We start from the raw sequence: 20,570 nt of genomic DNA, 5'->3' as shown, positions 1-20,570 counted from the left end.
ACTTCACAGAAGCAGCTGTCTCTGATCTGTGGTCAGTTCATTGTTCCATTGGATGTGTAAAGCTGTGATTATATTTGTATCTGGCTGTGTTTTAGGAATTTTGATATATATATATATATGAATACAAATGCCTTTTGTCTCTAAGCAGGCGGAGGAAGAATCCACAGCATTTATAAGTTTAATGGTGTCTGAGTGCAAGACTTCTTTAGCTGATACATGTTTATACTAAATATGTTGCTGAAAGCATAAAAACCCCGAGCATACACTCTCTCGTCTGACCTCAGCATCTGGTGTAGGTCAAGGTCAGAAGAGAGAGAGTGGATGTGATACAGAGATGTTCTGCCAGAAACGCTGCTGCAGGTGTGCGACTGTCAAGGGTAATGAACCGTGAGCTGGCAGCATTTATTCTTCTCTATCATTCCTCCAACAGTCTCATTCATTACTGTATAGGCTATTTGTGTTTGGCCAGTATGCAATGACCAGATGACCCTAGCATAGTGGTGGTTTACTTGCCAGAACATCCACACTTTCTTCAGTCAGTGTAAAATGTAGTTGACCTCTCAGTTCCTTCAAAGCAATATTTCACCCAAAAATGACAATTTGCACAAAAATATTACTCACCCTCAAGCTATTTGAAATGTATATGAGTTGGTTTCAACAGATTTGGAGTAATTTAGCATCAGTTGCTAATCAATGGATCCTCAGCAGTGAATGGGTGCCGTCAGAATGAGAGTCCAAAAAGATGATAAATACATCACAATAATCCACAAGCAATCCACGCCACTCCAGTCCATCAGTTAAAGTCCTGTGAAGAGAAGAAACAAATCCATCAATAATGCAATTTAAACTGTCAATACTTCAATACCAGTCCATAATCCATAATAATAATGCTTCCTCCAGTTACATAGTCTATCCCCTATTGCCCTTTTACATCGAAATACACTGACAAATTAGTTTGGAACCGTTTTGGACTGTTTTCTCTTGTAAATGTTGCTTGTCCCAGATGAGTTGTATTTTACCCGGAAGCAATGGTTTGAATCCTTAAAGATTGGTTAATCCTATATGCAGCTTTTTACTTCACAAGACGTGAACTGATGGACTGGGGTGAAAGCTATAACACTGACATGTCAGAAAAGTCAAAGTTTTGTGTGCTATTGAGAAGGTGATTATGTTCACCTGATTGAGTTTACAAGTCATTTTCAGGTGATCAACTCAGTGATTCTGTTTTACTTTTTTTTTTCCTGACATATAAGTTAATGTCAACAAAAACTTTTCAGGCTGCAAAGCAACAAAATGTGGTTATTTTAAAGGGGGGTGATTCTTTTTTTCTATACCCACTGTGTCTTGGCAGTTTGTAACAGCTTGACACATAGTTGAGATCTCTTCTGACCTTATTTTCTGAGGCAAGCAGGATATTTGAAGGAATAGTTCACCCAAAAATGAACAGTTTGTCATCATTTACTCACCCTAATGGAGTTTCTTTCTTTGTACAACTAAATCAAACAGCCCCGGGTAACTATAACTATATTTGGTGTATGAAAAAAGAGATGTGACTGAAGTCATTTGGGTTTGGAACAACAATTGTATTTTTATTGGGGTTGAACTGTCTTTTTGTTCTCCGTTTACTCTCATGGCTAGTTCTGTTGTGTTGCTCGGCTCGCTCTCATTACAGATGGGGTGTCATGTGGAAACATCCCCTCTATAACTCACATGATGCCAGTCATAGTGAATCACAGCCTGACTGGAAATAGGTTTTAAATGCAGTTAAAGGGTTTAATGTGGGTGATATGGGATTACTAGAGCTGCACTCTGTAGACACTCGACTCGCCCACACTGCCATCATTCACTCCCAGTGCTGCTCTATACGTCTCTATCGATTCTAGTTCATCCAGCATGAAATATACAGAGAAATACCATCTCAGCTAGAGAGAGTTCACAGAGAGTTCTGACCCGCAGCCTCATTCTGATGCTAAATAAAGAACTTAGTCACCCTGTGCATAAAGACTGCTGACAATATGCACAGTCACCTTCTGATGTTTGGTGACATTGGCTGTGATATTGCATAATATCATTATATTATAACATAATTATATATCCTTCAGTCAGTAACTACTTTGCATAAAATATGGACTTCTACAAATGGTAAACAAGGTATTTAACATTTACCAGAGAGCTTACAGCTATTAATAAAAAACCTGTTTAGGCCTATAAATGTTTTAATGCAGTCTTCAGAAAAAAAGGTACAAAAGCTCTCACTTAGGTGGTACCTTTGCAAAATCTACACCTTTGTACCTTATTTAGCCCTAAAAGGTGCATATTGGTACCTTAAAGGTACATATTAGCACCTAAATAAGTATATATTTTGACATTTGAAAAGGTACTTACTGCCCCAGTCAAAACTTTTGTATCTTTTTTTTTTTCTTGCAGGTTGAAATGTTTATGGAGGTCTACACTTATCAAATCAAATATCAAATAAAATGAAGGAATCCGTTATGAATTTAATAATTCAGCCGTATAATGTAAATAAATAAACCACTTTTTAAATGGACAAATTATTAGACAAATTTAAAATGTTTAATTTAATTCATGTTTTTGAAGTTAAATAAAGCAGTCTCTACTTCAGTTGCACTTGGGAGAGTGAGTAGCTTTAAAATTTTTCACACATTGTTCGTAAGTGCTATACAGCATTGAAATGTTCACTGTAATTGAAGTGTGACTCTTTTTCTAAGATGCAGCTGGATTTGTGTGTTCCATTGTGATTTCTGTGGGCTTCAGATTGTGGTGCGAGACTGTATGCACTAAGAAGGAGTTTGACCCATTTTGAGATCTAGCAGAGGCTGCTGCTCATTTGAGAGGATTCTGTGACGTCAGCAGAACTGATGGCTGGTTTATAGAGTGCCTGGTATAATAAAAGATTTAAAAAAATAAAAAAAATAAATAAATTTAGCCTGTGTTTTAATCACCCTAAAAAAAAAGGTGTATGTGACTTTCTTTCTTTTCCTTTGCTAAATTAAGGAAGCTTTGTTTTCTTTGCTACTGCATTTCTCAGAGGTGCTTGCATGATGCATACGTCATCCGCCTGCATGTCTTGAGAAATAAAGTGTTCTTGAGGGTGTACTGGATCAGTCTGCAAATAGATAGAACATAGAGAATGCAAAAGTTTCATTGTGTGTGTATGTCATGTTTTGAATAAATTATGCATGCATGTGATATGTTAAACATCTGTAAGGCTCTGTATAATTCTGTGTGACACTTTTTTGTATGTTCCCCTGATGCAAACGTGTGAATTTGTATGTCATGTGTCACTGATGCATTCGCAGACAAAAATATCGGAAATTATTCTGTCTGCCCTTTCATGTTGAATGTCAACTAATGAATCTGTTAGGACGGCTTCATCCATCCTTTAACAAATACATGCAGATGAGCTGTAAATGCCAGGTAGCCATATTAGCTGAATAATTCAGGGGCTTGCTGTGATGCTGTTGGTGGGATGGCATCACTGGGTGCCGAAGCAGCATATTAACCAGATGCTCAAACTGGATCATTCATGATATTGATTTCCAATCGTTGACTCCCCTATTGCAGTGGCCTAGATATTCAATGCTGTTTAATGCTGGTGATATGGCTTCATGATGAGCGTCAGTTATTCCAGTACAGAATCATCTTCTTTCCTGTTATTTATGCAGGGTGGAAATGACCTCAGCTGCTGAGGGAATGAGGCTGTGTATGACTTTAGAAATGACCTCATTGTGCAATATTCATAGACAATAAGCGTCTGTTATAGTAGGGAATGCAATAATTACATTAGTAATGAGTTTGCATTGTGGCATTGACTTTAGCACAAGTAGACGCCACTGGCTTTTTCTTCAGCAAATGTGAATAAATGTATTGTGTATGCAACATGGACACTATAATAAAGAGTGTTACCTGAATATTCAATGGCAGAAACAAATTCTGATGAGTCATAGTGAGTTATGTTATTTAAAAAGGATTTATTTAATTTACATTTATTTATTTTTAAAGCATTTTATTATTTTATCGGTTTATGATTTCTTTGGGAGACACTAGGCAGATGTTTTAAACAGTTCATTAATGGATGTTTTTTTTTTCAAGGTTTAGTGTTTTAGTTTATTTAAGATATAGGATTTATTTATATTTATTTTTTATTTGAAATTCTAGTTTAAGTATGTCATGTGATTTTACTATTCATACTATTAATAGCATTTGTTACTGAGGTGGTAATATGCACATAATCCTCACTTTAAGTGATGTAAAAGAGTTTATCAGAATATTAAACAGAATATGACTTTGCTTGAAAGCATCTTAAAGGACTTTTGTGACATGAATTAATGGGTTTGTATTCCCAATGGAATCAATATTTTGGAGTTTTGTGACTTTAGCTCTGAGGTCATCTTTATTCTCTATACATACTCAAAAAAAACCATGGAACTTTTAAATGTTTGTATCTGGGATCTGGAATAATTTATGACATTCTCAATGACTCAATCTTTGTTTTAATGAAATGCATTATGCAAAGTGAATATACTCTGGAAAATTTCAGAATTGTAAGCCCACCATCTCAAATATGCATTTTGTAGATTTTTTTTTTTTTTTTTTTTTTTTTTTTTTTTTTGTGATTTGGCATTTTTATCCATGTCGCTAATACTTTTTTCTTCAAAATAGTAAATAATTCCCTAAGATGAGAAATCTCTTTCTTTAAATGTTTTTATAATGCTTCACCATGAGAGCCAATTTACATGCTGTTGTCTTTGACAGTGACCACCATTAGATTTGTATCACAAATTACCTCTGGCTATCTGATATCTAAGTCTGGCTGCTCTTTTAGTATTAATGGGTGTTTTGCACTTTACTTGGTTTTAAAATTTATTTTTTTAAATCTCTCTTTTTTTTGTCTCCTCTCTTAACAGCTAAACCAAAAAGCCCGTCCTCAGGATCACACTGTGTTTCATCATGAATGTTGCTGTATCACCGATGGCCAGTGAGGCTTGTTCCCCTATGATAACCTCTGTGACTCCCACCCTGGAACCCGGCTCCGATAAACACGATGATCCGTGTGGGCCCAGCGTTAGTGGAGATGGGTCGACTCAGAAACAAGATCCCTACCGCAGGTACCAAAAACCCCCTCCTCTCCACACAGGGGCCGACTGGAAGGTGGTTCTACATCTGCCAGAGATCGAGACCTGGCTGAGGACCACGACGGAGAGAGTCAGAGACCTCACACACTCTGTGCAGCAAGACAGCATTAATAGACATGTGGATGTGCACCTGGTACAACTCAAGGTAAGAGTACAGGAGTGCAGCATTAAAGGAACCAATATTTTGAATGATGCTGAATGTATCTTTGTCCATGGCTAGATGATTAGATTATTTAATATTCACTAAGCCCTCATTTATTTGGTCAAAAATACAGTAAATACTTTAATATTTTTAAATACTATTGAATTTTTTTTTACCTATTTTTTTATTTATTTAAATATTCTACAAGAAACATATTGTGCTGCTTAATATTTTTGTGGAAACAGTGTTTAAAAAATATTTTATAAATCTAATATAGCATAAATCTATTGTACAGTGCTTTAAGTGGCCCAAAAGAGGTACTCTATTATAGCCAAAACAAAAACTTTTTATTTTTTATTTTTTATTTTTGATGACTCCCCTCATCCCCTGAGGTAACAACTATACTGAAGGGCTTTTATATACAGCAGTCAACAGGAAACCTTAATAATAAATCCTTTTATTAGTTGAACTACTGAACATAAGTAAAATGTGCAAAAGGATTTTTAAAAAATCCAAACTGACTCAAATGATTCGCGAACCAGCTCCGAACTCCCGTACTGACTCAAATGAATCACGCTCCGAACTCCCGAACTGATTGAAATAATTCGCGATCCCCAAACTGACTCAAAGGATTCGCGAACCAGCTTTGAACTCCCGAACTGACTCAGATGATTCGCGAACCCTCTACGAACTCCCGAACTGATGCAAATGATTCGCGTTCCCCAAACAGACTCAAATGATTCGAAATTCCGCTTTGAACTCCCGAACTGACTCAAATGATTCGCGATCCCACTCCGAACTCCCGAACTGATTCAAATGATTTGCGATCCCCAAACTGACTCAAATGATTCGCGAACCCGCTTTCAACTCCCGAACTGACTCAAATGATTTGCGAACCATATACGAAGTCTCGAATTGATTCAAATGATCTGCGAAGCAGCTCCGAACTCCCGAACTGATTCAAATAATTTGCGATCCCCAAACTGACTCAAATGATTCGCGAACCCGCTCCGAACTCCCAAACTGATTCAAATGATTCGCGAACCCGCTCCGAGCTCCCAAACTGACTCAAATGATTCGCGAACCCGCTCCAATTTCTCGAACTGATTCAAATGATCCGCGAAGCTGCTCCGTTCTGAAGAACAGTTCTCAGTTGAACTGTTCAGAACAAACAAGTGACTCATGCACAACCATCACAAAACAGAAATACAGTCGAGGATCATTAGGTAACAGAACACAGTATTAAGAACCAAGGGTTTTTTTGTCTTGTGGACTAAATGTTAATATCTTTTATCTATAATATCTTGCATTAAGTTTGTCCAGATGTATTTCACACTGCGTGCAAAAATTTTCCCTGTGTAATTTCTCATCTTATATTTCTCTTTTGAGAAATTTGAGAGGAAACGTTATGTTGTTACAAGCTACTTTCTGAGATTTAGTGTTTTGATTTAACAATTATTTATTCATATTTTTACTATTTTACTTTTTTTTTAAACTTTCATCAACTCGTGAACCCCAATTTGGGAAACCCTGGTCTGTTGCACTGTAGTAATGATGAGTAATGTTGACTTGATGATATCAACACATGTTTGATACAGTGATGCTGAGGTCATAGTGAGAGTTTCAGTGTTAGTCTAACAGCTGAATGGCTGAGTCCCTCTGCCTCACTTTCAGATTGAGAAACCATTACAGAACTCCGTCTGAAAGATGTTTCAGAAACATTGTTGTGTTCTCATTTCATTTTTTACATTTGTTGGTTTAATCAGAACCGTGTGCTCAGCAGTCTTTAATTAGAAGTTCACTCTCTCGATGTCTTTCACAAGGGAGAATCAGGCAGCCTGTGTTTCAGCTTCATCATGTTATAGCTCAGATAAACAGCTGCTCACATCATTGTGAGAGCCATTCAATGAAACAGAGGATTGCTTTGAAACTGAGATAGAAAGAAATATTGTAACCCCAAAAAGCAACACGCTTTAGTTTGAAATAAGTGAAAGTGAAAAGGAAACTGGCTGTGTCACTGTTCCCCTCGGTGAAGTCTGTGCATTCTGAATGTATTACAGGAATCTCTTCTTTAACTGAATGTGTCACTGCTGCTAGAGCGGGACCTGATGGTCTTTGCTGTTAAAAACACACTGCAGTCTCTGGTGTCATGGCGGTTTACAGCCAGTCTGAGAACCTTCATGTCCTGTTAATAAATCATAAGTGAAGCTTTTAGAATAAGTGTGTGTGTGTGTGTCTCTGAAGGGGAGCTTTTCTCTCATCGGTCAGACGGCATTGTCATTGCCACCACGGCTATGTCTTTTAGTTGTGAAGTGAGGTTGTGCCATTAGGCTATTAACAATCAAATAATTTCAGTGTGATCTGAACAGTTTGAGTGCCACATTCTTTCAGATCTTGTTTTAGCAATCTTATAAATAGTGGACCTAATAAATGTGGTAAATGATGCAAATGATTAATAAACTATTACAATTAAATATGTGAGTTAACACCCACACAGACATCTATATATTTGTTCATATGTGTGTTTGTTTATATAAAATGTTTATATGTTTGCGTTTGTATGTGTGTATATTTAAAACACACACACACACACACACACACACACACACACGGTTTGGAAATTGGATGGATATCTTTAATTTAAAATTTTTATAATGATTTTTTACAACTTTTTTTTTTTTATTTGGCAATTATTTATAATAAGAAATTTAATTTAACTAAATAATTTATTTATTTATTTAATAAACAAGAAATTATACATAATCATATATGAACCTAATAAAAATTCAAAAGTACAAACCTTCAAGATTTATGAACAACCCTAAAGCTTAAAAGTAGTTTTCACCATTATATATGGTGTTCTTGAGGTTTGATGAAGGAAGAGAAGTCATGTCTATTATCTAATACAGCTGAAGATGCATCAGAGATTTTACAGTGAGTGTTGCACCTTCTTTTTTCAGTGTGGGATTCAGATTTTTGCCTGATTTTCTTTTGTTTGAGCATCGTTTTCTGCTTTTTTAATGGACCCTTATAAATCATCTCTCTCTGCTGATGTTTTGTGTGGTTGTTGTTGTGAAGAATTCTGTGTGTGTTTCTTGCTGAATCCAGGGTTATTTTGAGCAGCTGACTGAAGGCTTTGTGTTCAGTATCAGCAGACAATGAGTCAGTCGGGCAGCACACATCTGTTTCTCCGTGAGAGGCCACAGAGCACAGCACGGACTGATACTCCTACACTAGTGTGCCTCAGTGACTCACTTCCAGGCTTCCTGTGAGCTCCATACCGACTGTGACATATAGGACCACTGATTCTTCATGTGTGTGGTGATTTTAGAACTGCCTGTCAATACTGAGCTTTCAGGATGTATTATGTATCCTGAAAATGAATGTAAATGTCAACAATCATATACTTCCAGGAGGAATTTTGAGGCAATTACAGATGACAAAAAGATGACTCTCAGAAAGTCACATGTCTCTTCTTCCTCCTAAAATGAATCATCTTTTGATGAGCATCATTAGCATCTTTTCAGGTTCAGTGGCAAGGTGCTCTAAACTACAGTATATATTGTCTTTGACTTTCAAGCATACAGCGCCATCTCGTGGAGAAGATCAGGACTAGTGTTCAAGAGTTTGGAGTCAGTAAGGGAGTAACAGTAAGGCATCTCTAATGTTACAATATATTCTAATTCAAATAGTTGTACTGTAATGTACTGTATAACTCTAGTTTATAGTAATCATGAGCACCCATTTGTTTGTGCATGTCCATTTATATATATATGTGTGTGTGTGTTTTGTATGAAGTATCCTTGATATATGAAAATTGTATTTAAGTATGTTATATTTAAGTATATTGCTGTTACTGCATGGCAAACTGTTGACCAACGTTGGCGTCACTAACAAAGATTAATGAGAGAACGTGAGGTTCTCTGTCACTGATGGATGGATGGATAGTACAGAACTGATTCTAAGTGGTTGAGTCTGGTTTGCAGTAGCAGCTGTGTGTAGTATGTAGAGAGTGGACTCACTAATGGATGTCAGAGCACCAAGAGTTTAGCACACAGCTGTGATGTCCACATTCCCCAAAGAGACCAGCCCTCAGAACAATGTCTGCAGACACACCCTTATTCCACAGATCAGATGTACAGTATGAGGATTCACACACACACACACACACACACACACACCGACACACACACTCACGCACACTTGCATTGGAACTAATAGCATGTAATAGCATTTTAGCAGTTGTCAGGATGCCGGGTGGACTCACACTAATGTGATTTACACACACACACACGCAGACACACCCATGTTTCTCACGTCTGTATTTTTACCCAGTTGAAACCAGATCAGTTCACGTGGGCATGTATTTGGAGTGATGTAATCTTAGTTCTCGTTCAGCCTCCTCTGATGTACAGTGGGTTGAATGGTCTGCGTGGTTTGCAGATATGCTAAAGACTTCACCTTTTGTGTCATTTGCATGTTGCAGTTGTTTTTATATCATTTCCATTGCAATGTCATAACAGAAAGCTCATTTACAAAGCTCTGCACTTTTTTCATTTTTGTTTGTGGAATATTTTATCTAAAATGATTGATTTTCACTAGATTGCAGTACTAACATTTTTAAATTTATTTGGTAGAATTAAATTTTAAAGATTCTGTTTGGGCCTGTGAGTAATTAAGGCAACTTTTTGGGGTTGGTAAAGTTTTTTAATGTCTTTGAAAGAAGTCTCTTATGTTTACCAGGACTGTATTTATTTGATAGCATAATATTCTAAAATATTATTACAATTTTATATAACTGTTTTCTATTTGAATATATTTTGTCATTTATTCCTGTGATCAAAGTTTAATTTTCATTACTATTTAGTGTCACATGATCCTTAAGAAATCAATGTAATAAGCGGATTTGATTTCTTATAATTATCAATGTTGAAAACAGTTGTGGTGCTTCATATGTTGATGAATAGAAAGTTTTGGAACATTATAAATCTATTTAATGTGATTTTTATTAGGAAGTATTTATTTTAAAAAATCTTATTGCATGCTTTTTCCAACGTACTCAATCAAAAACCATGTTATTTCCATGATGGCAATGTTTAAAACTTTTTTTTTTCAATATGTACCCTGATACATTTAATTATTTTTTAAAATGAATGGTGTGTCAATGCTGCGTCAGAGCAGCATACTTCTTGTAGTTTTCCAACTAATCTTTTGCATCTTCTGAGATATTAATATTATTTTAATATTAACAGTATGTTTTTAGTGTTTCAAATTCATAGATAAAAATGCAAATGTATGTTTGTGATGCATTTGCTTAAAACCTACTGTGCCAAACACATTAATTGGCTTTATGATGCAATTTTAGTATGCAGATCCTTAACACAGCAGTAAATAAACCTCATTGTTTGCCACTTTGAACTTATAGGTTTCATTATACTGTACAATGTAATGTACTAGCCTTGTTGATGTTCATATCATTGTGGAAGCCCCAATATGTGCAGTGACCTTAGTGTCTCCAGTTACGCCTCAAACCCCGATGTTACCCCCCCCCCCCCCCCCCCCCCCCGCAGCAGCTGCCCCTGCTGGTGGGCCAGACAAAGTGAGGGAGAGAGAGAGAGGTCAGGTCCCAAAATAGCCCCTCGGTTTGGTGAGACAGCCCCTCCTCCAGAGATAAAGACAGAATGGAAGAAACAGGCCAGTGAAGTGAGTGAGGAAGAGTCACAGAGAGAGAGAGAACGATAGCATATCAGGCAGCACAAGCACTCAGAGCTGTCACATCTGACATCAGATCTGACACACATCAGCGCCGCATGCCGCGCAGAGCACACTAAAGCAATCTCTGACTTCATTCTCTTTGATTCATCGTGTTTTACTTCAGCCAGCGAGCAGGTAAGAGGAGGGATCAACTGACATGCTCAATATATTTCTAACAGGAAGCCTCTGATGGGTTGACATTGTGAAGATTGTTTGAAATATTGTTAGGATGTGAAGTCGAGTGGCTGAGCTTCTTTTATTAATAATTGAGTAGGCTGGCTTTGTTTGGTGTTGCTTATTGCACATTTTAGGGTGTGAACTGGTGTATTTTTTTCATAGGAAAAGGTTTATGTATTATTTTGCATTTGTAAAAGGAAGAACTTTTAGTGAAAGTTCATTTTTGTGGGAGTGTTTGTATGCGTGTCCATGTGCTTGTGTCATCAGAGGTCACATGGTATTGAGAGGGCAGCTGTGGCGCGCTTACAACCTCAACTGGCCAGTGATAAAAAAACAAAACAAAGAGTGCAGAAAAGTACCATGCTAATACCAAGATTTTTTGTACTATGGTGTAATAATGGTACACTGTTTGGGGTCAGTAGTTAAAAAAAAAAAAGTTTGAAAGAAGTCTGCATTTATTTGATCAAAAACACAATAAAACTGTAATATTGTGAAATATTATTTTAATTGGAACTGCTTTCTATTATTTCTGTGATCATCATTCCAGTGTCACATAATCCTTCAGAATTCATTCTAATATGTTGATTTGCTGCTCAAGAAACATTTATTATTAATATTATTTATAAGGGATTAAATTAGCTTAATATTCTTATGGAACTGTATTAATTTCTTTGAAACAATGTGTACATGAACTGGTCAGTAGTGTGGGTGATCTTGTGTGACCCTGAAAGGTTTATTTTGTGACACTGACCTTGGAAAATGGAACATAAAATATTGATTTGAGTGGGGAAAAGCATACCAGTGATATAAGAGACCTGAAACCTGCACAGCTATGTTAGGAACTGAGACAATTCAATAGTTTTGTGGCCATTATAATGCAGCAGTTGGCCAATGAGAATCAGTTAGTGTGATTTGAATCATTGTAAAGGGTCAAACACAAACCCTGATATGTTTTTAAGTTTATAAATGCTTAGTGTAACTGTAAATGTGTTGTTCATCGGCCCTTTAATGTTTGAACTAAAATAGTTCTTCCACTATAGTATCTCATGAATTCAATATTTAAATCTTATCTTGACACTATCTTCAGAAAACCTTTGGTTTGGTTAAGCCATCATAATCTGTATAATAGTATGTGTGCTACAGTAGGTGATCTGTGTCTCCTGTAACATGGTCAGCTTGCACTCTACTGTTTGTTTTTGAGCCAGCGCAGCAGGAGTGTATGGGACCTGCTGCATCTTGGCGGCATGTCTGACCTACATTTAGTGGTGCCGTGTTATTTTAGGGAGTGTGCGACACCGTATCAAAGATGCTGCTGGCTGCAACTCTGGCGTTGCTGTGTTGACCACGAGCTGCAGTTGTTTTGGCATGTCTGCCATGACCTATAAATGCTCCTGCTCTCTCACCTTTCTCTTAATTGTCTCAGTGCTTTTTAGGTTCTGACATTTTCATGTTTTGGACATAATACTGAACCAGTTTGTTTTTCAGAAGAAAAAAATATATATATTAAGTTGTCACTTGGACTGATATTTTTAACTTAATGCGATTAAATACAAATAGTGTTTTTTTTTTTATTCGTTTAGTGTAGTTTTTATGATGCAATTGCAATAATATCAAATTGACAAAATGTTTGAAAAGAAAGTTTCAGTTTACTGTATGTCCTAGGAAACTATTTTGCCTCCTGAATTAAAAGTTTTTTATAAATGACGATGTTTAAAGTTGGGATGAGATGAGACAACTTTCAGAATTTGCTAGCAGCTGAGCCTCCTGACTTGCACAGGGATCATTATATGATCCAAATATATAAAGTGGACCCAAACTGTATTTGGACACCTAAGGTACACTTTAAAAATATTAATCTTATTGCATTACTTGGTGAGAAAAATGCAATTGTTATCTGACTTTACATACAATCCAAAACAATGAATGACATTCAGACATTATTAATTAAGTGTCCAAATATTTTTGGTGGGTCTCTTTAAATGTGCAGTTGCTACTGTATGTAGTGTATCTACACCATATCATCTTATTCTGTTTTGGGATATAATTTTCTGAAATTAGCTACTGCTTCTGAAACTAGCCATTTAATATCGGCCCCTAAACACCACAGTGACAAAAAAAAGCCCCCTAGACCCAGTGACCCACAGTCGTAAATGTGTTCTTCGCAGCTGTGACTTTCACATCAGATAAACCAGATAAACCGGAACTGGTTAGCAACTAAAATAATATTAGATATCCCAATAAGATCCCAGTGAAATCATTGTAAAATCTTAAAAATATCAAGAAGCACAACTGCAGTGTGTGGTATATACCTACATTTTGAACAGTAGAGTATATGTCATGAAAGACATAAACAGAGGTAATTTACTGGGCTCTTTGGTATATTCTGAGATCTCCTCTGTATTATTCACGTCATGTGAAAATGACTCAAATGTCCATCCAATTTCTGTTACATGGATACATAACATAGTGATGTTGTTTCACTTGTGACTCGCTGAAGGTACAGTAGGTGCATGACAAGTAGTCTTCACCTGACTGATGTTTAGTTCCTTTTATCAAAACCAAACTAAATGATAAAACTGCAAAAAGTCCTGGAAACCTGAGCTGTTACCATAATACTGTTGTTTGGTATGCATAATACAGAAATATCCTGTTGAGTAATTCAATCTTTGCTTCAGTGAGCCGTGATTCTGGAAAAATATCTCTTCTTTCAGAAAAAAAGTACTTGTTACTCCTGCCCTGTTCTTTTTGCTCTTTCTCATGAATTATAATTCATACATCTGTTTGGTCTGAACATTAGACGTCTTCTATCTAAAAAGCCTTTGAGGGTGTTTCTTTAATATCCAGTGGGTTCTGGATTGATGATGGAAATAGGAAGTCAGTGAGAAAGCCACATCCTCAGAAATTGTGTATTTCCAAAGAGCTGTATGAATCCAGTGCCATCATATGATGTGTAATTTCATGCATAAAAGTGCAGATCTCAATACTATATCTGTTGACTGTCTGTGCATTTGTCTGTCTGATAGGACATCTGTGAAGACATATCCGATCATGTCGAGCAGATCCACGCACTGTTGGAGACCGAGTTCTCCCTGAAGCTCCTGTCCTACTCAGTAAACATCATAGTGGACATCCGGAGCGTGCAGCTCCTCTGGCATCAGTTGCGTGTGTCCGTGTTGGTTCTGAAAGAGAGGCTTCTCCAGGGCCTCCAGGACTCCAACGGAAACTACACCCGCCAGACTGACATCCTTCAAGCCTTCAGCCAGGATCACGACGAGGTCAGAAACATCTCCACAACATCATCCAAATTAAGCCACCTAAGGCGGGTACATCCCTTGCTTAGGGTACTAATTTACAAGGACAGAAATTAGTTATGCAACGTTCTGCTGGGAGTGTACCATAAACCCATTTGATATACACTTCACCACAGACATTCAGCCTAGACAACTCTAGCACACAAGGGGAAATCGTGGCCTAATGGTTAGAGAGTCGGACTCCCAATCGAAAGGTTGTGAGTTCGAGTCCCTGGCCGGCAGGAATTGTGGGTGGGGGGAGTGCATGTACATTTCTCTCTCCACCTTCAATACCACGACTTAAGTGCCCTTGAGCAAGGCACCGAACTCCCAACTGCTCCCCGGGCGCAAAGCCGCAGCATAAATGGCTGCCCACTGCTCCGGGTGTGTGTTCACAGTGTGTGTGCACTTCGGATGGGTTAAATGCAGAGCACAAATTCTGAGTATGGGTCACCATACTTGGCTGAATGTCACGTCACTTTCACATGCTTTTCTAGTAGACATTTGCAGTAAGGTGTAGCTACTTAACTTAGTCGAGTTCTTTTAACATAGGATAGATTTTATTACATTTTTAAATTTGAGTTTGCGACTGAACTTGTTTTTGTTATCTCGATCACCCTTAGGCTCGGCTGGATGCTTTGACAGAAGTGGACGACTCTGGCCAACTGACCATTAAATGCAGTAAGGACTACTTCTCCTTGGACTGTGGCATCACTGCGTATGAGCTGAGCGACTACAGTCCCATTGACGACCCCGAAGGTCGAGGGCCACGCTCCCTTTATCCCGAGTTGGAGCAAGACTTTCCAGAACTTCTTCAGAGTGTGGATCTCCTCAACATTGCAGCCTCCAGACAAAACCAGGTTTTGTCTCCACCTGCAGAAGAGTCTGTTACCCCCACCCAGGAACCTCAAGAGACAATCATTGTCCCCACTAACGAAGAAAGTGCAGAAGATTCAGCAATGCAGGGAGATTGTGGCTTTGGCCTTTCCAAACGCCCTCTTCAAGGTGGCTTTAAGAGTGATGTCTCTCCCACACAGCCTTTGCCTAAAAAGCTTATGTATCTGGAAAGTGACGGGGACACAAGGTGCACTAGGTCTTTGCCTCTCCAGTACCAAGCTGACTTGAGCAGAAGCACACCGTCCCTTCTGGATACACCAGATCGCTCAAAGTTCTGGCTGGAGCTGGAATCAGTTTATCCAGGCAATGGGAGTCAGTCCTTCGAGAGTCTCCATGCCATGAATGGAGGGATCTTGCAGATGAGTCTGAAGAGACCTTCTGTGTCCACCGAAGTTCCTCTGGAGAGACGCTCAGCAGAGGCCATCCAGGGATTCCACAAGCAGAAGCACTTGACAAACTTAAAGACTATGCGCTCTAAAGCCAAGCAGGCTTACAGTGACTCTTCCAGCCCTCCACCATCTTCAGGGGAGGACATCTCAGACCCAGACCAGCGTGAAATGTCATCCAGCCCGGACGATCAAGCTCCCACCACAGGTTCTCTCTGGATCGTGAACCAGAATGCTTTGTGCATCTCCAATGCATCGGGGAGCTCCAAAGAACACTGGTATGGTTCGGATGAGTTCCTCGCTCTTCCTTCCCAGCTGAAAAAGACAGAGATGTTGGCATTGAAGCTGGAAAGCCTTGCTCAGGCTTTACCACAAAGGGGCCTGGAAGAGTCCATCCAGGACGTGGATGACTGGGAGCTCACTGAGCTCAACCCTGATTGGGAGAGCAGCAGTGATCTCCTTTTGCTTCACCCCTATAAGAAGCCCTCCCGAGCCGGCCGCTTTTCACCTACCTTCTCGAGCGACGTGGCACCTTCCCTGGATGACAGCATCGAGTCTGGCCCACTCAGCGACCTGTTGTCCGAGGACGAGGGGGCGAGAAGCACACCAGAATCCAGGGGTAGAAATATATCAGCTGGCTGGCCAAATGCACCAAAGATGATGTTTCAGTGCACACCCTTGATACAGCAACTACTAGCAGATATTCAGCACCAAGAGAACTACCATGATGTCTGGGCCAAAATAGAGGTAAGAGATTTCTGCTTTTTGGCACAGTATACTTGAATGACGTACAGTATATGCTTTAAACCATTCCATATATATACTGGATATTGTGACATATGAACTGAATGCAGTATATACTGTTTACTGTTACTTATTCAGTATATGGGATACTGTACAGTATGTATAGCAAACTAGATACTATTTTCAATAGTGGGTTAGACTGTAGACATTCTGTGATAAACTGTTATGTTACAGTTACATTATACTGTCCACCTGTATACTGCACATTTTGGCAAATGTATCACTGTACAGTCCTAGTATGCATGTTATATATTGCAAAAATAGTAAGATAAGTGTGTTATTTCCATAGCCAATCACTGAACAAATCTAAATGAACAACCAAGTGTTAATGCTAACACTCTGAACTTAAATTTATCACAGTTCTACATTTCCGATTTAATTTCAAAGGGATATAATCATTAAGGAAGTAATTTGTATGCCTTAATCCTCATTCACATAGAGGCGGCAGCTAATATGTGTCACTACACTAAGCAGATATTAAAAACAGCTGATAACTAAAGGGGTAATGAACTAACAAGCCACCTTAGCCTTTTGCTAATATTCGAAGCTTAATTAACAGGATTGCACTTCTCGACAACCTCTCTTCAGTCCCAAGTCTGTAATTAAATGATTAGCTGTGTAATTAAGAACATGCAGTCAAGTTTATAAAGGACCCTGCTGCTTGAGGAAACCCAAACTTGTCGGACTAGTTCTACACTTTGTGCAGAATAGCATACTACCATACTCTTACTATTGCTGAACTATATATTATGTAAACTGTGCACAGTATGCACATTTTTTGAATGCATGGAAATACCCAGATGACCTAGTACATTTGCTGAAATTAGCAGTATGCGTCAGAATTACACTGTATCCTACAATGCAATGCATCTTTAAATATTGTGTGACTTTAACTTTTTAAGAAGAAATGTAAAAAATATATTAAATATGCTAATTTGTATTTACGTTATATTAAATTAGCAGATGGTTTTATTTAAAGCAATTAGGGAACATCACAAGCAAGTTGTCATAATGTAGGACCCAACTATAACACTAAAGTGAATGCCACTTAAATGCAATATCCTGAGACAAGTTAGTGAGGTCAGCACAATGTGACATTACTGTTTGTGGCACACTACTGTTTGAAATGTTCATCATGGAATAATGCATATTAATTAACTTAAAAAGATCAAAGCATAAACATTTTTTATTTCCTGACTGTTGAGATAAGTTTTACTCTTTGGTTTACTGTCTTAGAGACATAGTAGCGTACTATCGCCATCTGGTGGTCAAATGGAAATTCACACCATAAGAACACCAGAAACCTAAATTAATATAAATGAGTTTCTTTGTTTAAGAAAATGAGACAATATTGAAGGCATGAAATCATTTTTCATTTCTTTTTTTAAACAAGATAATTTAGATGGCACAAATTTTTTTCAACTTTTGAAAGAAGTGCATATTACCCAAAAAGACAATATAAATGAATCTATTAATTGAATAATTTGAATTACATTAAAATGTAAACTGGCTTACTGTTAGTTGGTCAGACTAGTTCAGTCCCATCTTAGCACAGGGGCTAATTCAATGTAAATGACAATTTCAACCAGTTGCATGACTTTATATCGTCCACTGGTATTCTTTCAGTTCACAGTAATTCATATTTTATCACCTGCACATTCAGTGTACTGTTTCATCCAAGCAGATCAATCCTAACAACACAGGAAGCACTTCTGAAGGCTACTTCTTAACACTCCTCATGTCTTATGAACAGTATCAACGGCAATCATGCTGATTCGATGGAGGTCAATAACTAGTGAAGGGAAGGATGCCCTCAAAAGTTTTCAGCTGTAATCCTTCCTTTGATTCCAGTGCAGGTGTGTGTGTGTGTGTGCATGTGTGCAGTAAGCTCACTGGAGCGGGTGGAGATAGGCAGCCACATCCACCTGAGATGATGCGTGTCACAGGAGGAGGTGATTGATTACATTAGTATTCAGCTGCTGGAGATGACTTCATTCTCATGGCAACAGACAGCTGGCAGCTGAAGCCTCTTCTTGGGGGCATCTCATGGGTCTAGTCATGTGTGACGCCACCGACTCGTCTTCCCCTTCCCCTTCTCCTTGTCTTTCTCCCTCTCTTTCTCTCTCTCTCTCTCTCTCTCTCTCTCTCTCTCTCTGTGTCTCTTCTGCCTCCCCACACCTTGACATTCGTTGCACATCTTTGTCTTTGCGTCTTTATTTTTGGTGCCAGCTAGGGTATTAAAAATAAGACTGTACATTTTTTTTAAAATAATAATATATACACACATTTTATGCAACAGATTTTTTTTTTCCCCCAATAGAATTTGATTTGAGAGCTGCTGAATTATGATAATTTTTATTGTATCATGATATGCATTTATATGATTATATTTTTATATGCAAATTATTATATTAGGTATAAAAAATGATGCTTATCTTTAAGATCATATACATATACAATGTTTATTTATTTATTTTAGGCATATTAAAAACTTATAAAATGTGACATATTCATGAAAAACCATGTAATTTATTTATTATTATTATTATTATTATTATTATTATTAGGAGCTGTGTGATTGTTCTCTGAATATTCTCCTTATGCATTCCATTGAAAAACAATGTTTGGAATGACATCAGGGTGATTAAATTATAAAAAAAAACAAAAAAACAAAAAAAACAGAAAGTTTAAAAAACAGACATTGGGAACATGCTGATAAAAGCAGACATACAACATCAAAGTGATTAAATAATAAACAAATTTACATTTTTGAGTGAGCAGTTGTCCAATTCAAATATGAATTTGGCGGCAGCCGACTGCCCTCATTCCCGTTAGCTCTCTCTCTCTCTCTCTCCCTCTCTCTGTCTGTCTCTTTCTTGTTCTTTCTTTGGGGCATGGAGTCGCGTCTCATTTTCTCTTCCTCCCTCTGTAATACACTCACAAACAGGTCTTGCGACAAGCTCAGTTAATGCTGTGACCAGCGGCTACATATTCATCTGCTCTGAGAGCTTTTATCAGTGCACAAGATGAGAGTGAATTACACCGCGTCCCTGCCAGGGGAATCATTTAGTGGCAGTATCTATTGATCTCCATCGACTGCCACAATTTCACAGAATTCCTTTGGTCTATATGATGATGTACTATTGCAGCAGAGCTGGAGAGATATGCGATAGTTTGAGGGCTTTCTTTCAACATAAAATTAATCAACCAGCTTTGGCCAGCTTGAACAAGACAGTGTCCCAGACCAGAACCAGGCCCAGCTGATCTGTTCAACAATACAGACAATAAACCAGAAGGAGATGCATTCAGGCCTTATTCTGACATCTGAAATGGCAGATCTGATTCCTCTCCAGCATTTAGCTTTGAAAGCACAGCCAGTCTCACCCACTTCAAAGCTTTTCTGCCGGCGAAGGCCAAGCAGTCGATAAAATTATGGGATTTTTAGCCGCCGTCTGCGGAGAGGTCATTTATATCAATATCTTTGATTTTCGCCAACGTTAGATAATGAGCAGTAGGAGCTGCCTTAGAGAAAGGCCGAGATGTTCTCATTTTACATTCAGATGGATCATTAGAGACTTCATGAAATGTTATTTGATCTGATTGGGCGTATGGCATCGAAACATGAGAGGACCAGCATATTTGTCACTCTAATTAGAGCACAGATCCTCGTCATTCACCCTCTGGTTAACCACAGACTTGAAGGAATAGTTCACCTGAAAATGTCATCATTTAACTCGCCTTCATTTCGTCCTCTTTCTTCCATATGCAGAAGAATGTTCAAACTGCTCATATGAGTGCTGTTGAGCACCAATGATAACATAATAGTACCATAAAGTATAAAAAAAAGACAGTCTATATGACTTCTGAAGTCTTATGAAACGACAAAGGGAGACATATTGGATCTATTCCTTGAGGGCTACTAGTCATCCAGGTCTTAATGAAGACTTTGACCTCTCACCTTTTT

At 38.0% G+C, this 20,570-nt stretch overlaps 1 protein-coding gene across 2 annotated transcripts in view; it reads left to right on the top strand.

Moving 5' to 3' along the window:
• LOC127933574 (A-kinase anchor protein 6-like) overlaps positions 1–20,570 on the top strand; it is a 119,994-nt gene that overhangs the window by 6,226 nt on the left and 93,198 nt on the right. For both annotated transcript variants that reach the window (XM_052530638.1, XM_052530637.1), the window contains exons 2-4: positions 4,929–5,301; positions 14,253–14,504; positions 15,143–16,549. In XM_052530638.1, coding sequence (XP_052386598.1) covers positions 4,972–5,301; positions 14,253–14,504; positions 15,143–16,549 — 1,989 coding nt within the window. In that variant the 5' untranslated portion in view covers positions 4,929–4,971. The remainder of the gene's footprint in view (positions 1–4,928; positions 5,302–14,252; positions 14,505–15,142; positions 16,550–20,570) is intronic.

The sequence above is a fragment of the Carassius gibelio genome, chromosome A17 (genome assembly GCF_023724105.1).
Source record: "Carassius gibelio isolate Cgi1373 ecotype wild population from Czech Republic chromosome A17, carGib1.2-hapl.c, whole genome shotgun sequence".
NCBI lineage: Eukaryota > Metazoa > Chordata > Actinopteri > Cypriniformes > Cyprinidae > Carassius > Carassius gibelio.
The sequence above is the reverse complement of the archived record's forward strand: the minus strand, read 5'-3'. Positions and strand labels throughout refer to the sequence as shown.